The 14,082-nt window shown below is 44.7% G+C and overlaps 1 protein-coding gene across 1 annotated transcript in view; it reads right to left on the bottom strand.

Annotated features, from left to right (window-relative positions):
- The window catches only part of LOC121449939 (zinc finger protein 112-like), a 32,686-nt gene extending 23,567 nt beyond the window's left edge, over positions 1-9,119 (bottom strand). Inside the window, exons 1-5 of the mRNA XM_041654598.1 lie at positions 9,095-9,119; positions 6,806-6,854; positions 4,079-4,205; positions 2,889-2,966; positions 211-1,958 (exon numbers count right to left, since the gene is read on the bottom strand). Coding sequence (XP_041510532.1) covers positions 211-1,958; positions 2,889-2,966; positions 4,079-4,205; positions 6,806-6,820 — 1,968 coding nt within the window. The 5' untranslated portion in view covers positions 6,821-6,854; positions 9,095-9,119. The remainder of the gene's footprint in view (positions 1-210; positions 1,959-2,888; positions 2,967-4,078; positions 4,206-6,805; positions 6,855-9,094) is intronic.
- Between the last annotated feature and the right edge of the window lie 4,963 nt (positions 9,120-14,082).

The raw sequence follows: 14,082 nt of genomic DNA, 5'->3' as shown, positions 1-14,082 counted from the left end.
TTAGGGACCAATTGGCTGTGAGAAATGAAACTTCTACATATAATCAAACTTTTGCTATTTCCTGCTTACATTCGGAGGAAGTTCTTTGATCCTCTACAAGAGCTTATTGAGATGTTGGCAAACACTTGATGAATCTCTATTCTGTGTTGTTTCCCAGCAACCACTGGCATTCATGTTAGGTACAAACACTACTTTTCATTAAAACAGAACATTATTTGACAGGCCTTCGTCTCTGCCTAGGTTCTCAGAAGGATGGGAACCATTCCTATACTCTTCCCTCCTATAGAAACTATCATTGCTATGGACTTTTTGGTGCATCAGAAGACCTGAATTCCTGCTGAATCCCTTACCACATGTGTCACACTTGTAGGGTTTCCTTCCCGTATGGACAAGCTGATGAGATTGAAGATTTGACTTCTGGGTGAAACCTTTCCCACACACCTCACATTTAAATGGCTTCTCCCCAGTATGGATTCTGTGATGTATCTGGAGATTGGAATACCTATTGTAGGCCTTCCCACACTCGAGACACTGGTAAGGCTTCTCTCCCATGTGGACTCTCTCATGGACCAGGAGACTGGAGGCGATACTAAAGCCTTTGCCACATTTTTCACACTTATAGGGTTTTTCTCCTGTGTGAACCCGCTCATGAATTTGAAGATTACAGTTCCATCTGAAGCCTTTGCCACATATCCCACATTTATAGGGTTTTTCTCCTGTGTGAACCCGCTGATGAATTTGAAGATTACAGTTCCATCTGAAGCCCTTCCCACACTCCTCACAGTTGTATGGTTTCTCTCCTGTATGAACTCTCCGGTGACCTTGAAGGTTGGAACTCCGACTGAAGCCCTTCCCACACTGCTCACACTTGTATGGTTTCTCCCCAGTGTGAACTTTCTGGTGGTCTTGCAGGTAGGAATTTCGACTGAAGCTCTTCCCACACTCCTCACACTTGTATGGTTTCTCCCCAGTGTGACTTCTCTCGTGGCCTTGCAGGTAGAAACTCCGACTGAAGGCCTTGCCACACACCTCACACTTGTATGGTTTCTCTCCAGTGTGAACTCTCCGGTGGGAGTGTAGGTAGGCACTCTGGCTGAAGCACTTCCCACACTCCTTACATTGATATGGTTTCTCTCCTGTGTGGACTCTCTGGTGAATGGTAAGAACCCATTTGTCACTGAAGCCTTTCCCACAGGTGTTGCATTTGTGTGGCTTAGGTTTCTGCTGATCTTGGGGGCTGGAACTCCAGTTAGACCCATTTTCACTCTCTTTATGAGTAGGCTTCTCAATGACGTCAAGTTGTTGATGGCTTGGAATACACAATTTTTGATCGAAACTTGTACTGCATGCATATTTATGTGGGTTTTCCCTGGGGTACACTGCTGAAAAGTCCTGGAAATGTGGGGGCAGACTGAAGTGATCACCACACTCAGAGTTATAGACAGTCTCTTCCATGTGAACTTTGTGCTCAGTGTTAAAATTTGAGCAATGTGTAAAATCTTTTCTACACTCCACACATGGATATAGTTTCTCTTCAGAGTGGATTTCCTGAGTAGCTTGAAGATATAAACTCTGACTAGAAACATTCCTAGGCATTTGCTGACCTTTCCATTGGCGAATACATGACCCACTGAGATGTGATACCTGCCAAGACTGCTGGGCTCTCAGTGAAGGAAACTCTTGACTTCTCAGAGAGGCAGAGTCATCATCTACAGGAGGCAACACGTAGTTCCCATCCTCAGAAATCTGAACCAGCCTCCCTGCGCACACCAGAAAGGAAGAATCTCCTTGGTTCTGAGACTCAGTGTTGTTCTTTAGACATCTTTTCATGGGATCCTGATCCCTGGGTAACAAGCCTGCACCCTGTGGCCAGGTCTGACAGGAGGAGAGCTCTCTGGGACAAAGGGAGCTTAACTCCATGTCTTCATCATTCTCCACAGCACGTCCACCCTGGCTTCCTATAAGGATGAGAATCCAGACAAACACACAAGTGAGCACCTTACTGAGAGACGCTGGTGTGTAACACATGGTTCATATCAGGAGACAGACAGGCCACACTGGTTCTGTGGAGACTGATAAAACACCTGACACACACAGGAGACACAAACCCAGGACTCCCTGGGTGCCTAAGATCTGGGTTTTCTGCAGGGCAGTAGTGGAGCAACCTTTAATCCCAGCACTAGGGTGGCAGAGGTAGGCAGATTTCTGTGACTTCAAGGCGAGCCTGCTTTACAGAGTGAGTTCCAGGACACCCAGAGCTACATAGAGAAAAACCCTGTCTCCAAATAAATAAATAAAAAACATGAAATAAAATAATAAAATAAAATAAAACAATCCAAAAAAAAAAACAAAAAAACAAAAACAACAAAAAGTTCTGGGTTTTCCTAACAAAATCTGGGTATCAAATGTGGTCGCATTCAAAAGTTCTAGTGAACTATAAGCACAACACTGTGCTTCATCATGGGATGTTAGGTAATCCAGTAGAAAAAAGAAAAGCGGATATTCCCAATGTGGATAAATGGTTTTCTCTTTATAGGCATGAATATGAGTATAAGTGAGTGTAGCCTCTCTTTCTGTATGTGTGTATATGTGTTTGCTCCACCAATGGTATGACTGTGGAGGTCAAAGAACAACCTGAGGGAGTCAGTTTACTCCCCCTGACAACACACAGGCAAACAGGTTCTAGGGAAGGAACTCTGCTTGGGGCTAGCACCCTTACTCAAGGAGCCTTCTCAGCGGCCCTGCTCTAAGCACTTTAAAAGTCATTATACTATTTGTGAAGTGGGAACTGGTGGAGAGTTAAGGAGAGAAATGCTATGCCCTGCCCATGTCAGAGAAAGCACTCCCGCCCACTGGCCCAGCAGCATCTTCCGCACCAGAGATCTCACCTCCTTGGGCCTCCACCATGCAGAGCTCCTCTTCATTCTCCAGCTGGGCTACCAGGCCTAGTGTGAAAGGCTGGTGTGCTAGTGGAGGGAAAAAAAGGAAAGAAAAGGAAAAAAAGAAAAAAAACCAAAAGTTTGATGATGTCTTTTGCAAATAGTAGATAAAAAGAGTAGGAAGTAGAGACAGGTAGAGCAGTTTCAAGGCCACCCTTAGCTATATAGTAAGTTTGAGAAGAGTCTGGCCTGGGTTATATGAGACACTGAGTCAAAGAAATAAAAACCAAAGAAAGGGAGAAATGGAGGGAGGGAGGAAGGGACGAAAAGAACTCTCAAGCTGGAAAGAGGGCTCAGAGGTTAAAAGCACTTGCTACTACTTCCAGAGAGCCAAAGATTGGTTCCCAGCACCTACAGTAGCTTACAACCACCTCTTAACTCCAGTAGTAGGAATTTGAAGCCCTCTCTGGCCTCTGTAGGCACCTGTTGTCAACATGATGAGTGTGCGTGCGCGCGTGGTGAGTGTGCACGCTCGCACACACACTAAAAATATATTTTAAACATACCTCCCAGTAAAATGGACTAATAAATAGGAACTACCACACAGCCTATAAAACAAAAGTAGCTAGAAGCACATTGTAAATGGTTTTATGGAAACCAATGCAAAGGGCCCTCTGTCCCCACTGTCCTACTCTACTCCTTGTACACACTATGACAAAAGGCACTGGGGGAGAAAGGTTTTATTTCGTCTTATAGCTTGAAGCTCTTCATGGTGCAAGGCCGGACTCATGGAAGGGGCTGGAGACAGGAGCTGGAGCAGAGGCCATGGAGGGTGCTACTTACTGGCTTGCTCCTTACAAAGCTCAGAGGCACTTGGCAGAGCAATCACCACTAACAGTGAGCTGGGCCACAACCTTAGCAATAATCAATCAAAAAAAATCCCACACAGACTTGGCCACAAGCCAACCTGGCAGAAGCATTTTCTCAAGTGAGGCTCCTCTTCCCAGACGACTCTAGCTTGTGTCGTTAATAAAACCAAGCAGGACTCCCATACACAGCTCAAAGGACAGATGGACGGAGCCATGAGAAACCTGTGCTTCCAGTTAGACAACCAAGCCCAGAAAACAACTCCAGCAGTTCCCAGGCTCCCAGCAGCTGGTCCCAGTCGCTCATTTGGGAAACCCAGACCCAATCCTCACCCACTGAGAGCAGCATCCTGAAGGTCTCCAGCATCACATCACGGTACAGCTTCCTCTGGGCAGCGTCCAGCAGCCCCAGCTCCTCCTCGCTGAAGACCACAGCCACATCCCTGAACGTCACCATCTCCTGGGACAGCAAAACTTGCAGGTTATAACTGCAGAAGACGTGAGGCTGAGATGTGGAGGGAGGACCTTGTGGGACTCAGAGTCTCTTAGCTGGAAGTACCTGTCTCTGCCTGCCTTCCATCTGCTGAGCCCACCCGCCATGAGGGCTGCAAAGAAATCCTTATATTTGCGTATGCTTGTATACATATTTGGATACAAGCTCATGTGCATGCACAAATGTGCAGTCTGTGAGAATGCATGTGCATTTTGCCCACACCTGTGCATGTGGCACAGCATGTATCTGGAGATCTTTCAGGAGTTGGCCCGGTCCTTCAACCTTGCAGAAACACAGAGCAGGGCCATCTCTCTTGCTGTTTCTGCAGTACTGTGTATTCCGGGCTAGCAAGGCTGCTAGCCTCCAGCTGGTTCTCCCGTGTCCTCCATAGCGGGATTATAGTTGGGCACCACCAAATCTGGTGTTTTACACAGATTCCAAGGATTGAACTCAGGTCCTCGCGATTGTGTGGCAAGTGTTCATATCTGCTGAGCCATCTCCCCAGCCCCTTCCACATTGCTTCATAAAACAGTATATACTGACTTGAAGTTCACTAATTAAGTCAATTTAGTAAAAATTATTCTTTTGTCACATAATAAATATTTTTCTAAATGTTATTTTTAATTTATCTGTGTGGTGTGGTATGGTGTGTGTCTGTGTGTGTGTGTGTCATGGAGCTCATGCAAGCCATGGTGTATGTGTGGAGGTCAGATAAAAACTTTGAGGAGTCAGTTCTTTCCTAATTTGTGGTTCCCACAGATCTAACTCAGTCATCAGCCTTCGCAGCAAGCTCCCTTACCACTGAGCCATCTCACTGTCCCTCGCTCACTCTCACTATTTCCTCTTCTAGAATGTCACCGTGCAGACGATTGTTCTCACTTCCTTTTACATTGCAAACATTTTGTGTTATTGCTTTGTTATCTGGCTTTCTACAGAGAATTCTTAGATGTTTATACTGCAGACCTGTTCAAGCCTGTACCTGCTCCACAGGACTTTCTGAGCAGCTTGCCCTTGGCTACAGATGGAGAGCTCTGCCCTGCCCTCCTCTGCCCTGGCCTCCTCTGTCCTGCTCTGCACTGTACTCTGACTTTACACTAAACAAGGCTGACTCTCTTGACCTAGAAGACAAAGGCCCCAGCACACACAACATCCTGAATGAACATGGCTCCCCCATCCTCATGGAACAGCATGAAGGAACCCCAGCTCACTCGGTCCTTCAGGACTGTGAATGAGACGATGGATGGACAGTGACCACGCCCTGCACTGCTGAGGACTTTCACGTTCAATATATTCAATACATAAATGGTGAAATCTCGCCATCCGTCCCCACGCCCCAGAGTATCAGAGACCCTGATAGAAGAGCCTAGAGGTGCTGTGGTTAAGAGCACTGGTTGCTCTTGCAGGGGACAGACAGAGGCTTGGTTTCCAGCACCCACGTGGCAGCTCACAACCATCTGTAACTCCAATTCTACGGGATCTGACGCCCTCTTTCACTTCCTTTGGGATAGACATGCTGTACAGGTGTACATGCAGGCAAGTCACTCATGCAAAATAACAATATATAAATCTTAAATTTAAATTTAAAAAACAAATGAAAAAGACAATAAGGTTTCTCAGCTGTCACCTACGGGATAAAGTATACAGATGCACTGATGTGTATGCTATGTGCACGTGCATATGTGTGCATGTATATATGTACATACAGAACCACAGCTTTGAGTCTCTAGAAGGCTCGGAGGGACAGGTCTCTCAGACCACGGCTCATGTTCATTTCATCACTGTGTGGTACCAGGGACAGACTCATGGCGTTGGGCTTCTTAAGAACTAAATTTCTGACCTTGGCGGACAGCTACCCGAGGTGGGTGGGTTACAGGACGTCGACATTTGAACAATGCCAGGTGTGTGTTGCTCCCTGGACCACATGGCCAGCCTCAGAGCAGTCTTGTGAGCCAAGGCTCTCCACAGGGAAAAGGACAAAGAGACATCAAACTGTGGGAGCCTCAGGGATTTTCGAGTTTGGGTGGAGAACAACTCAATGCAATCCACTCAAGAGTTAGAACGCACACCACTGCTAGTGGAAAACATGCCAGTTCCACGCTACAGCACAGCAAACGGAGCCAGGGATGTGGCTTTAAATGGCCATGGGGACATTGTAAGCAAAATAATGATGTGACTAATTTTTAAATTTCTATTCTTATACCCTGTTCATAGACTTGTGTGTTTGAATGCTTGGCCTATAGGGAGTAGAATTATTAGGGGTGTGGCCCTGTTGAACAAGGCGTTGGAGGAAGTGTATCACTGTGGAGGCAAGTTCGGAGGTCTCAAGTTAAGGCCAGTATGGCACACAGTCTCCTGTTACCTGTGGATCAAGATGTAGAACTCTCATCTCCTCCTGGAGAAACACAGCTGCCTGGATGCTACCACCATAATAATAATGGACTAACATCTGAACTGTAAGCCATCACAAATTGAATGTTTTTCTTTATAAAAGCAGGGGTCATGTTACCTCTCAGAGCAACAGAAACTCTAAGACAGAGCATGAACAGCACAGTTGAAAATCAACTCACCTGCAATTGGGCCATTTTCCCCTCCTTTTTTCTAGGAAATGGTGCAGACCTGAGAAGACAGGACAGGATGATAGACGCCATGACAGAGGGAAAATACAAGCTTGGCCAGGTGAGATCCAGGTGCCCCTTGCCTCCAGAGGCAGGCACACACAGGCTGCAAATCAAGTCACATTCCAGCTACCCCCAGGATGTCCCACCCTAGGCTACAGGCAGGGACAGCCTTCCCAAGTGTTCTTACTTCATACCGGGCATCCCCCTGATGTTCACTCCCATCCTGGGAAACGTGGCCAAAAAGGGTTTTGGCTTCAAGCAAGCAGCATCAAGGACAAATTTCCTGTGTTCAGAGGTTGGTGCTGGGCTGTGATGGTTCAGCAGAAAGGGTGCTTGCTGCCAAGCCTGATGACCTGAGATTAATCCTCAGGACCCACATGGAAGGAGAGAACCAGCTCCCACAGGCTGTCCTCTGACATGATCTTCTGTCATTACACACTCGCTAATAACTATAAGTCATTCTTTCAAAGGTGTGTGGTGCTAACGTGTGTGCTCATGAAGTAACCATAGCTACGTTCATTAACCTTCTACATTTCAAATCTGCCATCTGCAAAAGGGTTGTTAGAGTGCTGTCATTCAGTGATAAGGGCTGCTGAGATTCTGTGCACCAACAGTGGACAGCTACTGTAAGAAATTAAACCTCTCTGTCCCCATGAGTGTCCAGAAGAGTCATCACAGAACTGACCTTGCACTCTAACCCCAGTGAGAGAATTGAGCATGCCTAGGTGGTAGAGCCCCTGCCTAGAATCCCCCAGTGATGGACTGGGGTGTGACTCAGTGGTAGAGCCCCTGCCTAGAACCCCCAGGGAGGGGCTGGGGTATGGGTTAGTGGTAGAGCCTCTGCCTAGAATCCACCAATGAAGAGTTATGGCCGGGCTCTGTGGTAGAGCCCCTACCTAAAATCCCCCAATAAGGGGCAGCATTATAAGCAAGTTGTTTAGCAAAGTCTTCCAAGATAGACTTCCCATCCTGCTTGGAACCTCTTAGATGGCGGGTCTTCTAAGGGGAGACAAAACATTACATGATACTGGGAACTCAATAAAATTCAGGAAGTGAACAACTCCAAAGCTTCACGAAGTCTCAGACACTGACTAGGTTCACTAGACCTTGCCCTTCCCAGACATTTATAAGCAGTAAGGAATATTTAGTGACATCTCAGCAAGTTGAGCTGCCTAGAATATGCTCACACCCGCAGAAGTCCCAAAGGCAGAGACCATTGAGCTGACAGACATTCAGAACAACGGAAGCACCTGGCTGGCATGCCTGCAGACTGCAGTGTGCTCCGGCTTTCCAGCTTTGTGAGCTGTCACCATGCTGGAGGGGGCTTTGGTGATGCAGCTGCCTTTGAGTCATTTCTGCTCCTATAAGTAACCCCTCAGCCATACTCCTGTTAGTAACCCCAATAATTGTGTGACAATACTCATGGGGAGACATGACCAAATAAACGTCTACTCGTTCCAGATGGGGAACCAATGATTGCTAAATAAGTCCAACATGGTGACCCAATGAGTTTTATTGGGGTTGTGCATAACAAACACCTAACTCGCCTTGGCTATTGATGAGACTATTCTTGCTGGCACTGATGTTAACAGCCCACATGCCAACCTTCATCTCACTCTGTATGTAGGGTAGTAATCACGAATTCATACACATCACCCTTTGCACATTCTAAAATGGCTTTAACATCTTTGGAATGGACATTCTTTAACATCCCATCAAATCGCAACAGAAAAACCCAGGCATTAAGGATATGGTAAGAGGGGTCAGGTGTGGTCAGGCTGGGGCCAAGGACCCTACAGCAGGAGCTCTGAGACCATCTGTGGGTCACTGGAGCTTCCAGAGACTGGGGCGCTTTCTCGAAATCTGGAAAGCACTAAGAGCAAAATAATAACTAAGAGCTGGTACCGCGCGCCCGCTGTCTTGAGCCTTGCAGCAAACACGAGCTCACTCTTCGGGGCACAGACGGAGACGACTGTGCATTTCCGACAGTGGCTAGACAGACGGCTGGGGGCTCCCGGCTCCCATGACACCCTCCATCCTGGTGACTGACAGCCCCGGTCAGGCTTGAGTCAATGTACGCAAGCGCGGCACGCTCCGGCAGGCTCATTCACAGCAAACTCGCCTCCTGCCCTACTGAGGCGGATTTCCTTCCCAGCATCCACGCCTGCTGCCTATCGCCCCGGACAACCTGAAAACTATCGGGAAGACGCGGGAAAGGACAGCAGAGGGATGGCTCACCTTTCTGAGAGGAACGCGGGGCACCGCCTCGCACACCTGGGCCGGAAGTGATTCTTCCCGCGCAGGCTACCGGGAGCACACTTCCCAGAATTCCCAGGGGACCTGGACGACACAGGCTCGTGCAGGGGAAGTTAGCTTTGAACATAGGATTTCCGGACTACATTTCCCAAAATTCCGCACAGAGTATGCCGGCCCTCTAAGCTCTTGCTATGGAAAGTATCCTAGTGTAATGAGGATGGGACTGTTACGGACTACATTTCCCAAAATTCCCTACAGAGTAGGCTTGCCCTTTAAGCCGCAGGCAGCGGAAAATTAATTAATGTCCTGCGTGATGGAGTGTCGCGGACTACATTTCCCATAACTCTTAGGGATCCTCCTTGCCTTTCCAGAGCAGAAGTGTACCATAACTAGATTGTCTCATAGCTTCTGGTTCTTAGCTTTCCTGAAGATGCAAATCTTTTAACCACGAAGCTTTCCCACCTTTTTCTGGAAGACTGTGTGTTAAACGATGATTTTTTTTTTTTTATATTTATTGATTTATTATGTATACAATATTCTGTCTGTGTGTATGCATGAAGGCCAGAAGAGGGCACCAGACCTCATCACAGATGGTTGAGCCACCATGTGGTTGCTGGGAATTGAACTCAGGACCTTTGGAAGAGCAGGCAATGCTCTTAACCTCTGAGCCATCTCTCCAGCCCCCTAATTTTTACAGCTTGTCAGGGACCGCGTTTATTGTAGATTATAATAAAATAGTTCCACAATAGCCCAGAATGGAGTGTAGTAAAAGGTTATTTAGGGGGAGACGCACAGAGCAGCAGTCCTCTGAAGGAGTGGGGAATAGGAAACCAAATTCAGCAGCCAAGAGGCTGTGCAAGTGTTTACATCTGTATATATACTACAATTGACCACGCCCAAAGTAAGCTGGTATCTTAAAGGCTACTGGCTGAATGAGTTACACAGCACCTCCCCTTTGGTCTAAAGTAAGAGTTCTAAGCATAATACAAAACTATATACAATAAGAACAAATATCAAGTATAAAAATTAGAATTACAACCAGCATAAACAATATCAGGCAAGAAACACAGACTAAATGTTTTAATAGTTATCCTATCCTAAGGAGTCTTGTATTAGAAAGGCTTTCCTAAGTCATAGAAGAAAAGTAACTATGACTATATAGTGGAACATAAGGGTCAGCTTCGGGTTTCTGTCCCGCCTGGTACACCACAGCTAGCAAGCCCCAAAGAAAAATCACACAAGACTACATTAGGTTATAAACTGATTGGCCCAGTAGCTCAGGATTCTTATTACCTCTTATAACTTATATTAACCCATTCTTCTTATCTATGTTAGCCACAAGGCTCAGTACCTTTCTCAGTCGGGTAGATTATACCTTGCTTCATCGGTGGTCTGGGCTGGACTGCAGAGAGAGCTTCCTGCTTCCCAGAATACTCCTGTTCTCATCGCCCCACCTCTACTTCCTGCCTGGCCATTCAGTGTTTATTTAAAACATGATTGACAAGCTTTAAATACAGACAATTCTCCCACACCACTTCCTTCTCTTTTTTTTTTTTTAACAAAGAAAAATATCCATAGTCCACTTTTTGTGAATGTGGCATAGTATTTCAGGCTACTTCTGGCTGGCTGGGAGCACTGATAATCTAATGGGGACCTTAAGAAAATTTAGAATTATAATCAAGTCCTGACTGGAGTATCCTGTGAGTCTTGATCATCTTAGGTAGCTGTCTTGAATCTGTTCTGGTTGTAGAACTCAGATATTGGGCCATCTGTTCCTACTGAGATTTCTCAGGTGTTCTTCCTTGATCAATCCTGATTTTTCTTATCTCAGAATGAATCCACAACCTCTCATTTTCTGTGGAAACAAAAGCAAAATCTCTTCTCCAAAGTAACATACCTTTTGACTTCAGTTTTGAAGTAAAGATATTTTTATAATATCTATCTTGGATTAATTCAGCCGCACTTATAAGCAAATATCTTTTAGCAGTTGTTGCTCCATCCTCATCATTCAAACAATTCAAAGAGAGCATAATAACATACAGTATCATTCTCTGTGTATTTTCCATCTTTATGTGGCTTAAACTTCTATTTCTCTTATTTTTATTTTTTTACTTTTTGCGAGAGGTTCTCTGTATATCTTTGTCCTGGAATAACTTTGTAGACCAGGCTGTCCTTGAACTCACAGAGATCCACTTGCCTCTGCCTCCCCAGTGCTGGGATTAAAGGTGTCTGTCACCACACCTTGAATTCACAGAGGTCTGTCTGCCTCTGCCTCCCAGGCCTTGGGATTAAAGGTGTGTGCTACCACACCTTGAAGTCACAGAGGTCAATATACCTCTTCCTCCCAAGTGTTGGGATTAAAGATGTGTACCATCACATCCAAAGTACTCTCTTTCCTTTTTTTTTTTTTGGACTTTAACCTTTAGCCTGCATATATTTTTAACACACTGTAAACCATTTAGAGGGTTTCTTTGTCTTTGAATCTCTCTTTACTCTATAACTCTCTGTTTCTGACCACACGAATCTTTATGGAGAGGATTAAAGCCATGGCTTTGACGGCTGGATCCAGACCATTCCTTAGCTTTCCAGCCTCATGGTGGAGGGACCGGCCAGAGCCATGTTTATTGCCACAACTCTATGGCATTTTATGGTTGTTGCCAGCAAGCAAGCTGCAACAGTGTGTCCAGAAACAACAGTCAAGCAGTTGGGACCGCCTGCTTGAAAAAGTCAGAGTTTGCCCTGCCAGGATGGCTCAGAAAGCTGGCATTTAAAAATGGCACAGCTTTTTTCCTACTATGGCTGAAAACCAAAAGGCATGCCTTCAGCTTTTCATCAACACCATTTAAGTGTTTCGTAGCAGGACCTCTTAAAGAGCTGCAAAGCTAAAGCTGAGTCAGGAAGCCTCTTTTAGATGAGAGCACTTGTTTTCCTCTAGCAAGCAGAGCAGATCCGAGAAATTGCTGATATCAAGAAAACATGCCTTACTCTATTCTTTCCCAAGCTTTCTCAGGCATTCTGTGGATGCAGTTATTCACGTGGACACCATTCTGTAACATGAGGGCCGGCTTGTTGGGGTTTCTGTCAATTCTGCTGCACCAATATAGTCTTCAAGTAACTACAGCTATCTAGTCTTCAACCCCATAGAAGACCTGAGAAGGAAAATTAACTAATTGAGTAAACAGGAAGCACAACCAAGCAACTTTCTTTTTTTTATATAATTTTTTTTTTGGTTTTTCGAGATAGGGTTTCTCTGTGGTTTTGGAGCCTGTCCTGGAACTAGCTCTTGTAGACCAGGTTGGTCTCGAAGCAAGCAACTTTCTAAAAGTGCATATATTGACATAGGCAATCACCCAAAGTCTCATTTGCAACTTTGGAGCAACCAAATTTGGCTAAGGCATAGAGTAACTGACAGACCATTTTCAGAGGCAGGAAATTTTTTAATATTGTCTTACCCCATCTTGGCAAGGTTTGACAGTCTTTTTCCTTATATCCTTCTTGTCCTGTTTGGACATGGTGCATTTTGTCAGTGGTTGAGACATAGGCATTTCTTTGTGAAAGGCCAGTTTTGCCAAGAAGAAAACAAGCTACAAGTGGAGTGTTTTCAGAGCTCAACATTCTCTTGGGACTTGATTGGTGCTGCCAGGAGCAATCGTGTCTCACATCAACAGAACCCTAAATTATTTAAATGTCATATTTTACATTTCAGTGAAGTGGTTGAAGATTAACTATCTATGCAGAATACAATCTCAATGTATGTAAAGAACCTGATTAGTCTAACTATAAGTATGACAAACATCAATGACTATTGACCTATAATTCTTAATACCTGTAAAGCTTAAAGACTAAGGCTTCTTCTTAGAATATTAAATAATCTTTAAACAACTTGCATGAAATGAGGACAAATACCTCAAAATGTAAAAAATGTATAAGTATCTTGGTCAGAGGTAGAAATGTATAATGCAATATGATGTATATATCCTAAAATTGCACCAATATACAAATATCTTAACCAGAGTAAGAAACGTGCATGCACACAATATGACAAAATAAGTTGCATAGGTGATCAGATATTGTAAACAGAAATAGGAGCATATTTAATATAACAAATACAATTTGAATTTGTGTCAATATACAAGAATCTATACCAATGTAAATTGTCTGTAAATTATAGCTCACAAATATTTACTCTGTTACTATTATTAATAGTGTGAGTAAGTTCACACTTATCTACTTATTATCCCATCCAATTCTTTATTATTATTTTTTAATTGAGATCCCTGAGTCTACATAATTTCCCCCCCCTCCAAACCCCAACCCTATACCACTTATAAAGAACCCCTAATAGATTCCCTAACCCTGAGGAAAACTTCGTTGGGAGAGGATACATAGTCTTCTAGAATTACTTCCAGCTATCCTGAGAGCGATGTTCATTCTATGGGATCCTGTGAAACTGAAATGATAGTTAAGTTTCAAGATTACTGTCTGGTATAATTGCAAATAGTCTCTGAGTAGTCCATAGGGTTTTTGGAGGTTCCTATTTAGACTACTGGCCAGAGCATTGTAAGATGCACAGTTTAAGCTAACCAACTAGGAATCATCTTGAACGGCTGATACCAAAAAATACTCTTAAAGTATCACTATCAGCATCATGACGTCATATCAACCAGGTGGAGTTGTTGCTGTGGGGCCCCATCCTTTTCCTGGAAACATTAAAGATTACTGCAGGAATGATAATACAGTCCTTCTGCAAGTTTAGACAGAAGCTGTCTCCAACCCTCTCCTCCCTTGCTAGAACTAACCTCAGGGGTAAAACATTCAGTATTTATTCTAGTCTCTCTTCGCTGTTAGGGATGGCTGTGGACTTCCATTCTTTTACACACAGAGAAGGTCTCTAAAGGAAAACTTCTATCTTCCTTATGGAAGAGACAGGACTTAGGTGCCACCATCTGATCAGTAGAGTCTGATCACAT

This window comes from Microtus oregoni, unplaced genomic scaffold (genome assembly GCF_018167655.1).
Source record: "Microtus oregoni isolate MIOR12 unplaced genomic scaffold, Mior012 000006F_ref0000085, whole genome shotgun sequence".
Classification (NCBI taxonomy): domain Eukaryota; kingdom Metazoa; phylum Chordata; class Mammalia; order Rodentia; family Cricetidae; genus Microtus; species Microtus oregoni.
The sequence above is the reverse complement of the archived record's forward strand: the minus strand, read 5'-3'. Positions and strand labels throughout refer to the sequence as shown.